Source organism: Acipenser ruthenus, chromosome 25 (genome assembly GCF_902713425.1).
Source record: "Acipenser ruthenus chromosome 25, fAciRut3.2 maternal haplotype, whole genome shotgun sequence".
In the NCBI taxonomy this organism is placed as follows: domain Eukaryota; kingdom Metazoa; phylum Chordata; class Actinopteri; order Acipenseriformes; family Acipenseridae; genus Acipenser; species Acipenser ruthenus.
This window is the reverse complement of record NC_081213.1, coordinates 23529323-23548092: the sequence shown is the minus strand read 5'-3', so window position 1 is coordinate 23548092 and position 18770 is coordinate 23529323. Positions and strand designations below refer to the sequence as shown.

The following is an 18770-nucleotide window of genomic DNA, read 5'->3' as shown; positions in this document are numbered from 1 at the left end:
CAGGTACAAATGTGTTGCTACTCACTAGAGAATCAAGGGGATCAATTTTTTTTCTTTTTTTTTTTAAAGCAAATTTTTCTAAGTAAAATAACATCATTTGAACAGTATAAAACAAATCAGAAACTACTCAGAGCAATAATTTAATTGCCCCTTCAGGTTGTTTCTCGTTCGTTTTTTTTTTTTTTTTTTTTACAATTTTTTTTTTTTTTTTTTAATTGCCTTGCACATGCTTCAAAATAGAGGCCCACATAATTTAATCAGTTATGATTTAGAGTCCAGTAAAGACTGTTGCCTGATTTCTTTGAGGAGTTTGGCATCAGTGTTGCCGGTCCCACTTAAAACCAGTGGAACTGGGCTTGCCCGTGCAGCCAGTCGCTTTGAATTTTACTTTCTCACTTTTGTAGTTTGGGCTTGTTTTTATTCGTGGGTCGCTTATGTCAAAAGTAATATTTAACAATGCATGTTAATTCATACATCACGCACGGGTTTGGCATACTGTAGTTTTAAATAAAGAGCTCTTATTTTCTGAACAGTATGCTTTGCTGTACTGTTTTTAACCTAGCCATTGAATGATTGCAGAACATTCAATGGACTGCTCTAAGTGCAGCCCTCTTTGTAGCGTCAGTCAGCAGAACAGTGAATGAATGAAAGGAACAGGTCTCTGATGGGTTTGTCTATTTTCTGTTATTCGCACCCGATACCTATTGAGTAATGTGTTCATTTTATTTTAAATAATACAAATGACAGATTTTTTCAGATGTATTTTTTCTTAACTACCGTTACTTGAATTAAAATGAAGAGGTCTACTGCCCAATTTGTTTTGTATTCTCCCACTTCTGCAACTACGTTTTTGTGTGGCAGACTGATAATATATTAAAAACATAGTTTAAAGTATCCCAAACAATTGGGTAAAAATGATGTCATGTAAGTTCATTTCTTTCAGTGTGATCAGAAATGGGGAGTCACTAGAGTTGGGCTTGTTTTGAAGATCGAGGTTGCTTTTTTTTTTTTTTCTGTCCGAGATCCGGCAACCCTGTTTAGAATGTGTTCTTCGGTGTCATGATATTCTGTAAGATATATAGAATGCTTGTGTTCCATTTCATTTTAATTTGCAAGAAATAAAAAAAATGTTCTGGAACATACAAACATACCGTTGTAGAAAAAGTGAGCGGAATAAGCTGCTTACTTTATCATCTAAACAGGGCTAGTCACAATAGCTGCTTTATTTTCTGTTTACCAGGAAATACTGCTGGCACCATCAAAGCCTAATGGATCTCTGTACAATAAATCCTGGAGGCATCAAAGATCTAATAGTGACATTTAAGTAACAAAAAGCTTTAATGCACCAGTATGTACCCTGAGGGCAATTCTTTCTCCTCATTTCAACAGAGTAATTGATGATGCCACACACAGTCCTTCTATAAAATTAAGTATATTTAAATGATTCCTTTCTGAGGATGTTCTCCCCAGAATTGGGAATATATTGCAGGCCCCCATACAGCATGTCCGTCACACTTATATTCGCTGCTTACTCTTCTGAACCACTTACCCAAATCTTTTTAAAACTTTGCATGGGCATTTGCTGCTCTACGTTATTCTGCATGCTGTGATTGTAGGCCAAGCTAATTAACTTTATTTTAGCTACACTCAGTTTTTCAATTGTGTCAAATTAATAATTTCATCTTAAAAAAGGTTTTAAATACAAAAATAAATACAATTTGAGTCCCAGATAGATTTCGATTTGGGAAAAGAAGAGACAAAGAAATAAAGAGCAGACTCAAGCTGTAGAGCAACAGTAACAACAGTATAAAAGATGTGCTGCAAATATATTGACTTGTGGGAAGACAGTTCTCGCCTTGTGATCTAACTGCTTTTACTTTAACACTTCTGATATGTTGCACGTCTAAGAGCTGTAGTCTCCTAACAGTAAATGTGTTAATTAAAAAGCTACCCTGGGTAGTAGACCCTCATTTGACACACCTGGTACAGGTGTTTGTCTCAGAAACCTTGTGAAGAAAATTGAGGTGAACAGCATCCTTTTCATGGTGTTATTGTTAGTTCCAGCTTGCTCTGAATATGAATGAAAACCACCTGATTAAACTCCAGTTAATGGTTTTCATTTGTAAAAGTGAGTCACCATTGCCAAGAGTTTAAAAACTTCACAGCCGCTCGACTCTTAAAGTTATTTAAACAGTTGGTTGTACAAAATAATCACACAAAGGAAAATCCAATCTATAATTATGGTCATGTATGAATTATTACTGTTGGAAAACATGGAACAAGAATTGTGTAGCAGTTTGCTATGCACGTGGACTGGCAGAGCTACACTCGTGTTATTTTCTGAAAAGCGACTGACATTGGAGAGAGCAGATTTGCTAGTTCCAAAATGTACGTATGGCTGACAATTGATGAGGTCCAGAGTCACAGACTCGGCCTACAGCTTACTTGCCCAGCATTGACAGCAAGCAAGCAATAAATAACAGCACTATGGGCTGGAAGGTGCCCAGGCTCTAAGGAGATTTTTAGCATTCAAAGCACAGTGGACCAGGAGGATCTCAAGCACATTAGGAGATAATACATAACAAAACTGTGAAGCTACACAGGGACCCAGGACTCTAAGGAGAGATGTAGTCAGAATAGGCCATAAGATAGAGTCCAGTTTTAACTGGCTGGATTGCTTGCACACAACACTAGATTTTATACACACAACACTACCCACGCAGCACATGGACCCTGAAACAGCCATAAATCAGCCGGGCGTAGTTTTGGGTGATTGGGGAGAGGAAACCCAATCAGGGGTTTGCTATAAATAATGTAAGGTACCTTTTGTTCATTGAATGTTTCATTGAATCCTTTCCTGGGCCTGAGAAGGAATCCTTTCTTTGGATCCGAGAATGATTCCCTGCATATATTAAAATAAACCTAACATTTATTAAAGAAATGGAGCCTGTGCAGTTTCTTAAACATGGATACTCACTTTCTAAATTACATCAATTACTATTGTGTAGGTAGCTGAAATATATAACTTTTTTCTCTTTTTAATTTACTACAGTATAACCGGTTATTGCTAGCCATGGGCTCTATGACCTGTGAAGATGCCAAGACTATCTCGTAAAATAAATTGAATATAAACCATTCACAGTGATTTCAAACCACATAAGGCTCATTAATACAACCTGTAATGAAAATGAAATACAATTTGAAGCGACTTACTCTGTACACAAAATACTACAGGCATTTTTTTTTATTATGTGCCATGTAAAACAATGTACATTTAAAATCCATGTTACTGGACTGTGGTGAAAAAAGAAACCTGCGCTGGAATAGATCTCAAGGATAGATTTTGTCATCTTGCTTTTAAATTTTCAGCTTTTTGAGAGGGAACATTTCTCCTTGAATCTTTAGAATACAGTAGGCAGCAATTTGTACTTTGGAGATGCTTACAATGGTGCTTCAGAGGCTGGTGAGTGCTCTTGTTGCTGGGCCAGCTCAACCTTGTATTCTCTTCAGTCATGGAGGTGAGAGTTTTAAATTGAAGACTAAATTGGGTACCAGTAGTTGTCGACTCACCTTATTATCACAAAGTGGCCTCGAAAATGGTAACCTGATTCCATCGTGGCTCCAGGCTGAGTCTGAGGCATAGGCTTTTGCCAAATGAACTTGATTTACCATCTCATAATCTACAGGTATTATCATGCAACACACAAACACATTTTAATATGGACTACAAAACTATGAGCACATTTTGATACCAAAACAAAAAAAATGTCATAATACTCGCTGTACAAAAACAAACAAAAAAACTCTTAAGGGTTGGCTAGTGGTTCCTCTATACCATGCTGGCTGTGGGCTGTGTATAAATATACTGTAAGTGTATACGTGCTTGTGAGCTGAAATGCTTCAAAAAAGAGAGAATTGTTTTTTATGACACAACTACTACTAGATAACTGCACAGCATGTGGTATTAATTTCTTAATATAGTAATCCATCATTGGTTGCTTTTAGGTCCCATAATAACATTATTTAGAGGTGCTCTTCTTGTACTTCTATCCTTGAAAAGCAAAAATGCTTTAAACTATGTCTTTCAAAAGGCTTGTAATCCAATACAGCTGTCTTGCATAACTAATATGACCCAAAGTATCCAATCTTCACTCAACAAAAGGTCTTTTGAAATTGCATTAAGAGCATAATGTTAAAGTGGTAATAGCTACACATTCTTGTTGATTAACAGTATGCAGAACATTCCTATGATCTTCTTTGAAAGTCTGTACCCTGTTGATCAGCAATTCTTATCAACAGAATATATTTGAATACAGCGTTATTATCAGTGGGTTTAATAATGAAATAATCCTCTTTATTATCTTCAATTAAAAGGAAGAGAATGGAACGGTCGCTATACATATTTTTTAAATATTTTCTAAATCCCATCATCCTGTTATGTGACTTGTGTTTGATTTGTTTAACTGCACTCTTCAGCTTGTGAACACAGAGTCTGTCAGATGAGCTTCCTACTGCTTTTTAATTATGCATTTGGTTTGCTAAAGAGCATGTTCTTTACAAGATTGCCTGGGGATTCTGGTGGCACTTATATCGAATACCCCTTCCCCTTCCCACAAGGTAATCGGGACAAATACAAATCTATGAAGGCTGCGACTGTATATGTAGAAAGTGCAACGTTACTCCTGCACTTGATCTGTGTTTGTAGTTTGAGTGATGTAATTATTTTATACAGACGTGTCATTCTGTGGCTTGGTTATAGACCTAAGTTGTAACTCGAAACCTGTCTTGATAGTGCTTAAATTGATCTGACAGTCCTGCAGTATGTCTCAGATTTCTCAAGTTTTTGTTTTCTTGGTTTTTAAACGGCTTGAGAAAAGCTCCTGTGTTTTGCATATAGGGGTAGGCCCACTTTCAGATTGTCTTTTTTCCTTATTTATTTTCAATAACATTTACAGATATGTGGATGGGGTGATACCAACTGTAAGTGTGTGTGTACGTATGTATAATACTGTGGAAGACTTACTTAAGTTTAATTAAACCACAGAGGATTTTAAATCCACATACAAGTAGTTTCCCAGCACAAACAAGATATTTAGTTTCCCAGCACAAACAAGATATTTAGTTTCCCCCTCCCCCGAGTACCAACAAGGTGGTCTGGTTGAAGTTGTATAATAGTATAAAGCTGTATAATAGTATAAAGCAGCCGGATGACTGATCACTCCACAATCTCATTGCAGCATTCATTAGCAGTTCTGTTTCCTGAAATCCATAGTGTATGCTTTCATATGAAATCCAGATTTGTATTAATCAATACCTCCAAGGCTGTGTGAGAAAAAAAAAAATCTGTTTCCTCCTTTTAATGAAATAGGCATTGCACTTGGTCATATGCATGAGCTGTTTCCAATAAATTAAATTTAAAAGATCACTTTCAGTTAAATGTGCACTTGAATGTATGGTGTAGAAGAGTGATTCCCTGCAGTCGGAATCCCATTGGGCCGTGCTCTAGATTGCATTTCTGTCGAAATGACAGTTTTTGTGTCAGGACATCCAGTAAACCACTGTTGGAGCATCACAGGGTTTGTTCATAAGAGAATGTTTGGCACCAGATCAGAGTTTCCAGAGATTTATCAGGAGACTCAGTAGAAAGAGCGTTGCAGTAGTCGACTAGTGAATTAATAAAGACATTGGTTATGACCTCAAGGTTGGTCTTGGAGAAGAACACCCTCAGGCTATTGAGAAGTGCATTAAATGAATGCCTGTCAAAGGAAGGCACGGTTCAGTCAATAATGAACTCCCGGTTACTTGGACACGAGAGTTCATCATAACTTTGCACCAATGAGGTTACACTCAAGCCAGCCCTGCATTTGCAGTAGGCATTGTAGGCACTGTAACCCCTATGATTTTGTACGCTTTCTAGGTAACTGGTGGCACGTTCAAAGACTTTCGCGTTCACGTTCACTTTCAAAGACCCTGTTTTTTGAGTGACAAGATCCCATATCTTACTTTATTATCTTTTCAGATTTGCATTTTAAACTCTGCTTATTAGGTTTTATTTATGTATTGAATGCATTAAAATTCAAATAGGGACACATTTGCCTTTAACTATTATCCATCACTACGACTGTAAAAAGGTTACGTGGAAACAAGTAGTTAACCTTCCGCTAGAAGTTTATTTTTTCAATAAGGTGGCCCTGTTCCTCACTTTCTGCAGGCTACGTTTTGGCAATTTTCACCGTAAATTACTTTCGATCCCTAAGTATTTATTACATGGATTGTAACCTTTTCAAAAAGAATAAGTGCAGTTTCTGCAGAGCATTCTTTCTTAAATGTTTTTGTAGTTTTATCAGACACCCCACAATTCAATGCGTGTGACCTTTATAGTCATGGAGGTGAAGTCCCACATGGCCATTTTGTGGCCCAAAGGCCTCAAGAAACACCTGGTTGAGTTAATGTAAGCATTGCTCTAAAGTGAGGATAATGGGCTTTTCATAAGCCAGATGGAGCCGAATCCCTGCAGGTACAAACATTATTAACTGCTTATTTCTTAAGCATTTTTCTATTACAATGTTGTTGTGGTGTCAAATTGTTCAGGGCTCAGTTCACTCCCAGTGATAATATACCGAAAGCTCAACCTTATTTTAGTATGTCAAGCAAATGTTGTATTCTTATTAACCCTTTCTATTCTTTATACAGTAGCATTTCATTTCCGCTTATGGTGTTTGTTTCTTCCTCATTTTTGATAGCTCCAGTGGCGGTGACCCTCTGCATACCTTTTTTTCCAAAACGTGTTTTCTTTGTTTATTTTTAGGAACCTATGGACCTGAGCACTGGGTTTCATTGAATGCAGAATGTAGAGGGATGAGCCAGTCCCCCATAGACATCATAGACCAAAACACTAAAGTTGTACCAGAAAATCTAGAACTCATCCTTGAGGGGTTTGAAGCTGAATCTTCAAACAAAACATGGATGAAGAATACAGGGAAAACTGGTAAGTGCTTAGCATACAGTGTTAAGAGTATTTTCATATGTGCATGTGTTTGTATGTTTACCATCTGGAATCAGATTAAAACAGTTAAATGAGTTATTTGTATGTTAAAAGAATATCTGAATGTATTTTGCATCTATTCCCCTTAATCTGTCAGAAAGTATTGTCTATTTTTATCTAAAGTTGTGTGTGGGGGTGGGGAGGAGTCATTATAAAACTAGGCCAGAAATGACAGTTTTTCATCTTTCATGGTTATAAATGTTGTAGGATAAAATAACTTTTCATCGTAGGCAACTGAACCTATTTTAGGATGAAATGAGCACAACTATAAATGTCAAGTTGAAAACAATTGAGTAATGTACTTCGAACATTACCATTACGTTGGAGTCTAATTTACTTAAGCGTTTTGTTTTTTTTTAATAATATTTTGGCGTAACATTTGAGTGAATTAGCAGTGTCAAATTATATGATAACTATACATTTTATCCCGCTCATGGAAAATGTATTACCAGATGTCGTCGAATAAGACTAGAAAGAGGGTTATTAATAATGCAGTCCTCTGAAATGGTTTTGAGTTGCTTTGAAATGTCCACAGAGCTATTTTAAATAGAAAAATACTCTCAGGGTTTTGCCATTCTTCGTGATCGCAGTGCAGTATGAAATCCCAAGGACTTGCTGCAGTATAAACGATGAGCATCAATTCATTTGAACAATGGCAAAAGTCTACAGTTGGCAGGGATGGGGTGGCAGCGGTCAGTATCTACTGTTTCATGTCTCCCAGCAAGCAATAAAATCCTGTAAAATTAACAATTACTGCAACATTTCAAAATGTACAGCCTCTTAATTATCATTTTAAATTATTTATCTAAAACAAGAAAAATGACCTCTTATAGTGCCATGAATGATTTATAGATCGTGAACTATTTATAAACTGCAATTGAATACTGCTCTGCTTGGTGTACTTCTACTCTTGAGGGGAAACTTGTTTTCTAAATCAGAGTTTTAGCAATTTTCTTATTTATTTGTATTTATCTATTTATTCATTCTTCCCCAAATAGTCAACTATCTTCAAGTCGAATTTCAAGACTGCTCTTTAATGAATGCAGGAGCATCGGAACCTTGAAATTATAAATTTGCATTGTTAAAAAATGTAAGCTTGGCATGGCAGTTTTTCAGACTGGAAGAGCACCTATATCATCCATGTTAAATCTCATCAAAGCTAACCCTCTGTCTCCCCATCCCTTCCAAAGCCAATTTAAACGACAAAAACTATAATATTCCCTTTGGTTGTGTGCCTGTAAACACCCTGTAACACAAACGAGAACCAGCAGATGTCCTTCAACCTTTGTTAACCTTTGGACAGTTCCCTGAAAATTCCAGCTACAGCAGGAAATGGTATTTAGGGGGCACTTCTATCGATGATGGCGTTACGATTATGTACTTCAACTAAAACATAAAGTGATGTCCTTGCCTTACAGTACATGTCCTAAAAGCATTGTAATCTGCCATAAAGATATGATGGTAAAAGCCTGATAAAATGTTACGCTTCAAACAGATAAGGAGGTCTATCTTGCAATTTAATCTTACATTTGGTTGTCAATAAAGTTAATAAAAGGCAATGTCTAGTCTTAAACCAATTTGGTGGACTACAGTAAGTACTGTAAAAGAAAACACACTATTTAGTGCAATAGCACTAAATAACACAGGACCAAAGTACAGATTTAAAACAGAAAGATGTATTGCTACTGCTGATCAAATTAGCACTTTTATATGAAACCACATCTCTGAGGTTAAAGACCAGAGAACAAATGAGTGCACTTACTGTACTGCTCATTGCCCTAAAGTGCTCCAGAGTATAAACAGATAAACTAGACATTTTCAATGGCTACGCTGCTCCAAATTGTTTTCAATTTACATGCTGTGCCAAATATTTATATAAATTTGTGTCTTAGGTTTTAATAAAAGCAAATATGATGATTTACTAAGCCTCTTGAATCCTTTCTAGTTGCCATTCTGCTGAAGGGTGATTATTTTGTCAGTGGTGCCGGACTGCCAGGCAGATTCAAAGCAGAGAAAGTGGAGTTCCATTGGGGTCAGAGTAATGCTTCAGCAGGCTCAGAACACAGCATCAACGGCAGGAGATTCCCAGTTGAGGTGAGAGAAGTCCACAGCTTACAATAAAGATGAATGAGCAAAATGTGACACGTTTCCCTTGTCACACAAGCTGTACAGTAGTGTGTTCCCATCGGATGATTCTGAGGAGACATTAACTTGATGCAGAATCCCCTTGACCAGTGGTTCCCAACCTGTGGTCTGTGAGTAAACTCCAGGTGGTCCACCAACAACTCTCAAAGTTCGGTTTTCTGTTTTCTTTTATTACAGGTGTGTTTATAAATTAATATATATTACAGCTCACTTTGGTGGAATACCAATCACTGCCTTCAAAGCCGCCATTAACTGAAACAGCTTTCTTATGTGAAACAAATACTAACAAAATAACTGTTACACATTATAAAGGCACAGACTTTTTAGCCAGGATTATTTAAAACAATCTACATCTAGCATTCACATAAATGCACATCGTTCTCCAATCATATTTTTATTTTTCAAATTGCTTCCCATCCACCTCATCTTCGCGTTGCGGTGTGTTTTTTATATGGACGTTGAGCGAAGTTGGTGACTCAGTTACTGCAATAAGTTGTGTTAGAAATGGATAGAACTGTTGCGGAGACTAGCACTGGTATTTACATGTACTGGATCCGAGGTCGACCCAAAGCTCCAGTGCGTCGTTTGTCAGCAGGTTTTGTCAAACGAAACCCTTAAACCTGCAAAATTCAGATGCCATTTATCTAGAAAGTATTCAGAATGTAAAAAAAAAAAAACTTTTTAAACAAAAGAAACATGAACTTTGCCATCACCAACTTTCAATGCGCAAAATGGCAACATTGTTTGATGAACTAGTAGCGAAGATTCAAGCCCAGGGATCTTCATAAGTTAGGTAAATTATATAAATACTTTACTTTCTACATGTACTTATACATATAGACGTGTATATAAAAATGAGTTTCAAAATGCTGTTGTGAAAAAATGTGTGGCAAGTGGTGGGAAAAATTCAAAACCCCAAGGTGGTCCCGACATTGAAAAAGGTTGGGAACCACTGCACTAGAGCACTTTGGGTCAATGTTGAGAGTAACTTAATACTTGGGTGTATTATGACTTCTTAAACAAGAAAAATGTTACTCAATGCAAGCAGTAAATGAATCACTTCTGCATGTAGAAAATGTCTTTAATGTCATGTTTCCAAATCTGTGACCGTGCTCTAATTTTGTTCAAATTGACAATAGGTTAGGCAACATTGCAGCTAGAAGAAAGTAATTTGATCTCTTTTTGACTATCATTGAGATTAAACCTGGCATCCAAACTGTTCAATGTACCATATTTAGCAAAGTCTTATATTTTATGTATGACTTTATGAGAGGAGAGGCTTTTCATTTGACTGAAGATTTCTAAATATCTAAAATCACGAAATAGGACCCTCTCAGGCATTGTATTCATTATTACAGATAGAAATAGGCCATAGTGATTCCCATCCACAGTTAATTGTTTGATTCTCATAACGTTGGTTCCCAAATGTTATTTTAATCTGCCAACATTTAGATCAATGGAATAGACTCCAATATATATGTACGAAACAATGTTTCCTGCAGTTGTTTTAATTATGCACAAACAGAAATATTGAGAGAAGTGATTGATGGGGTCCTTGACAAGTACTGTACAATTTACTGTCAACATAACTGAATTAATCAAACTTGTGTGAAATAACAAGAGATCACTGTGTTAAAACATAGTATGAAAAACACTAGATATAACATAATTATTTTATTAATTATTAATTTCTTAGCAGACGCCCTTATCCAGGGCGACTTACAATTGTTACAAGATATCACATTATTTTTACATACAATTACATTATTTTTTAACACATTATTTTTTTTACATACAATAACATCTTATCACGGATTCAGTTTAGCATTTCCAAACTTCAAAAGACAACATTTTTAGAGCTTTGTGGCTCTGAAAATAGTTTTTATCCTCACGCGTTCACTAAAGCAAGTCTTGTGTTAGGCGCAAATGATTATTTGCAGCCTGCTAATAGAAAAGTAGTTTTGAGATTATTCTGCCATTTAAAAAAAAAAAAAAAAAAAAAGCTGTGTCCCAGAGACACAGAGACATCTGCAACACAACTGCATGATAGATCTCAACAGCAGCATTTTCATGATCTGAAAAATTGAAAAGGACTGGAGCGCTTGGTCTTAGCTGCTTATCCTTTTGGATATTTAGAGCCTGGCACAGCTGCTGCTTCTGAAATGTCTATTCGTTTACCACAGACTCTTCCGAACTTAATTAAGAAACCAAATGCAGACTGTGACTTTGCAAGCAACGGAGTCCGTTTGTTTCAGAGCACAACCCCAGAGAATGCAAATGAGACCACTTTTCCACACATAGCCCCCTCTATAAACATGAAGTGGTGCCATGCATTAAGAAAACAGAATATTAGCAATTAACGTGCTGTCAAGGAGGATGCATTGAATACAGAAATTAATTGGAGATGTCAGATACAATGCAGTCTCTTGTTAGTTAGTTAGTTTTATTTATTTATTTATTTTGTATGTATTTATTATAATCACATTAATTTGTCTCTGGCAAGGCTTTCTATGTTAATTGGCTTTTTCATTAAGAGTTCAACTAAATTGATATATAGTTATAATTTTAATTGGTTTGTAAGTTTGTGTAAATGTGTTTTTTTGGGGGTTTTTTTATCCATATATTTTTTGACATTTGTATTGGTAATGCCACATTTCTTGAATGGCCAAGCAGGACTAGAACATTGACAGCCTGGCTGGCACAGTTAATATGTATTTGGGAGAATCATTTGGCTTTCACATCTGGAACTGGGTATGACTCTCTATTCTGGGGATTCAATTATTTGGGTTCTGGTTCTCCATCTGGCACAGAGCAGGAATGGGTCAGCATCACAAAAACAGCATCACAAGTGGCAGTCAATTACAGCTACTGCATGGCTTACACATTCACAGCAGCGCTGCCAAAGAGCACCTAATGCTTGCTGCAAACAATGCCTCTATTCTGTTAATCCCATTAGTGATGCTTTAGTGTACGGACAAGCACTATATATAGATATGAACGTGTTTTATTAGGGCATTTTTAATCACAGGTTACATTTCAAAAGGAGATCCTCTACTGTTGTGTGGTGCCATTTTGCCGGTAGATTATGAATAATTGCCGTTTTTTTTTTTTTTAAATGCATAAAACCTGAAGTAAAATTAAAAAGCCATTAAATCTAAATGGTCTGAAACTCTGCAGATGGTTAAGTTGATTAGTTCTGAAATCTGTATTTCCCCTGATACTGAGTCTAAATGAATTAAAAAATAAAGCCTCTGAAACCATAAAAAGGTTGCTTTGGTAACAGGTGTCATTAGAACACGGTTTCTATTTTAGTGCATTAATAACTAAACAGTAAGCCCCCAAATCTTTATATATATATAAATCATTTGTCATATAATAGCGTCTTCGGTTGTGAGTCAGACCGTGACATTGCTATTTTAAATAATCCAATTGCAGTGCGGTAATTCGTTTGGCAGTACTTTTTGGTTATGTGGTTTTATTACAGGCAGGTGATTGACAGGTTGCAATGATGTCACGTCAGTTGCGGTTGAACCAGTTGTGAAGAGGGATTCATGCTTTTTGACTCGTCTCAAGGCTGACCATGCTGTTGTCACCAGATAATAGCAGCAACAAAGTCAATGTGTTGTCCTTGAAACATCATTTGTAAAGATACACTGGGGTTTAAATTTCTTTCTTGTTAGTAATTGTACACCATGGAAAAGGGACAACTAAAATATCCTTTTATAGGTTTATTTTTTGGTTTGTTATTTTTCTTCCAGAAAGATGCTGCACCGTATCTGGTATGGTAATATGGCTATACACTATAAGACATTTATTTTATTGTATTTATTTAAGCATCTGTACACTGCCCTGCAGAATTTTGCATTTGTTAGTTTAAATATTACATCACACTTCAGGCAGAATTGTGATTTGAAGCGAATTGGGCTATCGTGACCTTGTGGGATCTGTCTATTTGTTTACTTACTTCATCATTGTGTGTTTTTTCTATATATGTTTGTACAAGTCACCCGCATATTTTATGTTTTGGGACAGTCTCTGAGCAAGCCTGAGCAAGGTAGAATTTCTGTAGTGCAGATTACCACTAGGGCTGTGTGACAGTCATTTCCTTCCCATTGCAAATCTTGAACACATTTGCAGACTTTTAATAATTCATAAAACAGATAATAAATTGGAAATTGAAAGAGTGCAATGGACACTTTATTGAACAAGACACACATATTCTAAGCTCTTGTCCGCAAACAGCACCTCTCTGTTTTTGAATTTAGAACTGCCAATCTTAGTTATTCTGTATGCGTGCTTTCTGAGTGTTGAGTTGCATTTCTTTTTGTGTTGTGCTTTTTTTTTAATTAGAAATTGGTGGAATGCATCTTTTTGGTGGGTACTGAAGTCTGTGTTTTCATGCCCTTGTCTGGCTTAAGAAAGCAATCACTTCCGTGGTGGGGAGATGTTAAAATTAAGTAGATTATAAACTGAAAGATGGGGCAGCAGATCAGGGTGGACAGGTAGCTGTGATCTGAGAGCGACCTACAATCTGTCTGACACATCAAATGCACCCAGAGCCTCAGATGGTGGTTGTGTGCTTTACAGTGATGGGTAGGACGATTGCAGATGAGAGCAGTCGGCAGCACGACTGATTAGTAAGCTGATGTGTCACAAGGGGAAGGTAAAGTGTACCTTTCGATGCATTTAAATGGTTTACATGTTATGTCACTGACAAACCTTGCAGTTCCATGTTAATCACTACCCAGCTGGTGTCTTTTCATATGTGCAATGGAATTTGATGTACTTACGATTGATTTGAGACTAATGAAAGTAAAATGGTTTCTAAAGTAACTTTCAGCAGTTATTATTAGTTTTGTAATTAAGTTGGTAAAACAACAGATTGTTATTATAACCCAATCATGAAGTTCTTTCCTTGGTTCATAGTCTCTAATAGCAAGATACAGCTAAGAACAGCACCAGTTTAACTGTCTACACATAGTGTAAAGCATTACAGAACCAGAGCCTGCTCTGTTCTTTACTGCTGCTGTCTTTCTTTTCATGGTAAGTTTAATACTTTTTTTTTACAGTGGCAATACAATTGCACTCCAATATATTGCAGAATCTCTGAACGTTTTCAGACTGAATTGTAGTTCATGCTTTAGCAATGATATATATATATCGAAAATAAATTAAATACATAAAAGCAAGGTATAACTAAAATTTTGTAAAAGATTTTCTGTTTTAATTGTGTTCCTTAAATCTGTATGATGCTATCAGATAGAGCTGACTTAGATTTAAAAAAAAAAAACACAAACAAAAAACAACAACATTGTGCTGGTTCATTTGCACAAATATTCACGGCTGAAAAAGTAAATGACAGTGAAAAATCTTTATTCAGGCATAGCCTTCTCTTATGCTGATTAATACCAGCTTAATTGAACCTCAGTGATTTATGATCTACAAAAAATGTCATTTACCAATTGTACTTTAATAAACTTTTAATTAAATGTTCAAAGGAAGCCAAGGTCAGCATGTATACTCAGTAAAAGTGCTGTTTCAAATCTTAAGTAATGTTAATGGATAGCTTAAATGGTACAGTGTGGGTCTATCCACATTCATTCTACGCCCCCCAGAAATTTCAGAAGATGCTGTTTGGATCACTTAGAGCCCCCAGAGTATGTGAAGTCTAATTCAGAGCGACGGTTAACTAGAGAGAAAGTTGTAATGGAAGATTGACAAGTGTTTTTAGCTTCTAACAGTTACTAATTTTGCATTCATTTATTTGAAATACTATAGTTTTTCTTGGAACAGCTATTTCTAGATATAGCGATCTCTTAGTTTTAAACAGTCAAACATGAGTTACTATGACAAGAACAATTTATTTCACAAGCATAGCATTATTTAAATAAGAGCAAGGGTTTGGTGAGAAATTACAAGAGCACAGAGCTTAATAGGAAAACACATCAAAGAATATCTTGCAGAAACTCCAATATTGTTAGCTTATAATAATGAAAACATGAATCTAACTAGCTTGCAAAGTACATCTGCAGATGTTTGTAGTGTATGTAATGCATAACCTTAAGAGCAATGTTGCTGTGCTTCATAAATCAAACCATAATTCAATTAAATATTTATTTATTTATTTTTTTTGTGTAGTAATAATTTAGCATGGGTCATTTACTCTTGCATATAAAACAAAGGTTGAATTTAGTTCCTATAGGATAACAGGACCTTTTTTGTTATGTGGCTATTATTTTCAGGTATAGTGCTGGGGGGATGGAATCTCAACTCCGACAATTCAATTCGTAAAATAGGACAAATGTGTAAAAAGTTAATTGTTTCGTAGTCATGTGACACATCCTTTTCTCTTATGAGAACTAGTCATTACAGTATCATCTTTCTTGCACCACGATCACCTTGAATAAACGTGACACTTCTCATTACTAATGTTTAGACTTTTTTTATTTATTTTTATAATTAACAGTATGTGTGAGACATCATTTGCCTCAACATGTATACCAACATCTCTCAAAGATTTGAACTATTAATAGAAGTAGTTTTTATTAATTTCCTTTTTTTCTCTTTTCCCTATAGGAACACCAGTCCATGTATATTAATAAGGCTATGAAATGTTAATTCCTTTTGGAGTTAATGAGTGACAGCATGAGTGACAGCCCTGCTTTAATCTGTCATGAGGTACTTTAGTAGTCCTCCTCAAGTAATCTCTCAGGGCAATTGAGAAGTCTTTGTGGTCAAAATCACCATGCTAATGGAGTTCAATGTAGTGTTTACATTTTGAAGAATACAGTAATGTAAGTGACAAAGGGATTATGAGTAATTACAGCTGTAAAATATGTTATATTTAGTATGCTGTTTTCAGGGGAATTTTAAATCGAACAATAATTCTGAGCAATGTATCCTTATTGACGACTTTCGTTCATTTGGGACGAGAAGTGTGTGTGTGGGGGTTCTTGTAGCCATTTACCTGTATAGGAGGATTTGTAGATTGGTGGGCTTGCTTTGTTTTTCCCTGGCTCTGGACAAGTATAAAAATAATGCTTGGGGGTTAGCTAGTTAATCTGTCCAGCACACTCTCCCAGAAAGATTTTTTAATGTTTCCAGGAGGCTGGGTGTCCCAAGTCTCCCTTCCTGCCAAAACTGGCCCACTTCTCAGCAGCAAACTGTTATTCAGTTGGGGGTACTGCAAAACTTATCCAAGATGAAAATGAATTATTGCTATAGAATGGTAACTATTACTGTACATAGATCTGTGGATGCAGACCACCCCAGCGCATTTCGCTAGTACTGCCATAGTACTCATGTTTTGTAGTGAAGAATCTATAGGATTCTTTGCGGCACTATCAATATTATATATTTTTTTCTCTCTGTGCTGTATAATGGCCTTTTCTTTTAATTGTCTTGTAAATGCAACTGTTAAAGTTATAAGTATTGCACGTTCCCATGGAAAGAAAGATGCTATATTGAAAACAGGTTTTCTTGAAATATGCATAATCAGCATTATGACAGGAAGGAAGAAAAAACAAAAACATGGTCATTAATGTCTTTTGACTACCCAAAAGCAATTTGATGTATATATTATTGTGAAGTAAAAAAAAAAAAATTGCTGTTCGTGTAGGTCATGAATATGTGAATGTTATTTTGTTTCTTGCTCCTCGTTCCCAGTAATCTGTTAATCTCATGCAACATGATTGTCCGGGATTGCCTGTGTTTTTTTGGTCAGGGTCCATATTTTACAGATTGGAGCCCTTCGGGGCACATTGTCTTTATGCACATGTTACAAGTTGTGTTTTATTTTCTTTTTGAGTCCAAACGCATGTATTGCTATCAGTTGGGAGTTCTTGAAATATGGGTATGGAAATAAATCTGCAGCATGTTGCACCTTATGGATTGTTGCTTTTAAAACATGTAAATGCTTCAGTAATATAAGACAGCAGAATTCAGCATATGTCACTTGAAGTCCAACCCCTTGAATCCAGTAATCCACATTACTGACAATATTCAGCATCTTTACTTCAGGCTTCATGCAGTATATTACACTGCACTATAGCCACCCACTCAGTTTAGCTTGGTTAGTCTAGGTTTTTCAGAAGAACACACAAAAAGCAACTGCTTGAATTGAATATATTTTAGTGAGTACGGTTTCTAAATATTCGTTTTAATAGTCTTATCACAAAACCCAACAATCCTGACTAAATGACGGTGTTTAAAGAAAGTTTACGCTTTACAAAATAAAAATTAGAAGAGTTTTGTGTTTCCGCCTTTTAAATTGGCACTGGGCCTCATGGTGGAATGAATCATTTACCGACTTAATTTATAAACATTGTTTTAAGTTATCACCAGAAAACGGGGACTATTTCAGGCGTTTCACATTAATGCGTACAATTCAAGGTTTAGCGTAATCTTCCATCAAAATTCTTGGGTGGTTGTCAACACAGACAACGGCTCACAATGCTTGGCTGAACATGAGCTTTAAGGCTTTTAGTTTTGCCAAAAAGTATTTTATAATGGCTTAATATTAATACACAAGCATTGATGTAAAATAGGAATACTCTGTAGAATTTAGTCCCTTGAAAAGCATTTTTATTAAACAACCGTTTCAAATTGTTTTTATATTTCCTGCTGTTCTGTTTTGTTGTATAACATCACTGTAAATGTTTTAAATGATTAGCGCTTGACTGGAAAGCTCTAATTTAGCATGTTTTCATTGGACCAAGACAGTCTTATCTGTCATAACATCATTATTCACTCTAAAGTAGGCATACATAACAGGAAAAACCATGGTAACAGAAATTCTGATTAGTTTTTGGGCAGGCTATTTAAAAAAAAAACCTCAGAACTACCGGCAAATTATGGCATGTTTTTAAAGGAGCCTTGCAGATTGAAATGGACATTTGTGTGCATATCAAAAAGAAGAAGAAAAATAGATTTAGTAAGGACGTGCTTTGGAATTTTTATCTACCTCTCAGCAATAAATGTATTGTGAAGGAAGCAGTGTACATTCTACTGTAGCTGAAATGTTATTTCTATCAGTCTTGAGGTCTAACATGATTTACACAGCAGCATTTCAAACTTGACATGCAATCCTGGGATATAAATCAGTTTTGAGGTCTGCTGCTTCTTAATTCCAAATCGGAAAGGTATTGGGTATTTTGACTATTTTATTTATTAATTTATTTTTTTTAATACATATAAAACATGCCAGCCTGATAGGATTTTAAGGGTGGGATAGTCACAGACTGTGTGTTTGTGATTGTCACTTCATAGTAGATAATGATTTATTTGCATGAAGAGGAAACAAAAGACAGCAGGGAAAACCAGAATTGCTTTACATTTTATTAGGAGCCAGTGCTTGAATTATGGGACAAAAAGTAGGGGGACCCTAAAATGTGAGCCCAAAAGTTTGACCTTTGTATTGGTCATATCTGATCCAACTCATGATGTACAAAAAAAAAATAAAAGCCTAATCCTGTTGAGCAGACATCCATAAAAATCGCAAAATCTCAAACAAATTAAAATCACTGAGACACACTGGTATGAAATCTTACAAAAGTAACAGTTATAAGAATGCTATTATTTT

General features: G+C 35.8%; 1 protein-coding gene across 3 annotated transcripts in view; it reads left to right on the top strand.

Moving 5' to 3' along the window:
* LOC117963405 (receptor-type tyrosine-protein phosphatase gamma-like) overlaps positions 1–18770 on the top strand; it is a 183967-nt gene that overhangs the window by 100175 nt on the left and 65022 nt on the right. For all 3 annotated transcript variants that reach the window (XM_058999679.1, XM_058999677.1, XM_058999678.1), the window contains exons 3-4: positions 6809–6988; positions 8991–9139. In XM_058999679.1, the coding sequence (XP_058855662.1) occupies positions 6809–6988; positions 8991–9139 (329 nt within the window). The remainder of the gene's footprint in view (positions 1–6808; positions 6989–8990; positions 9140–18770) is intronic.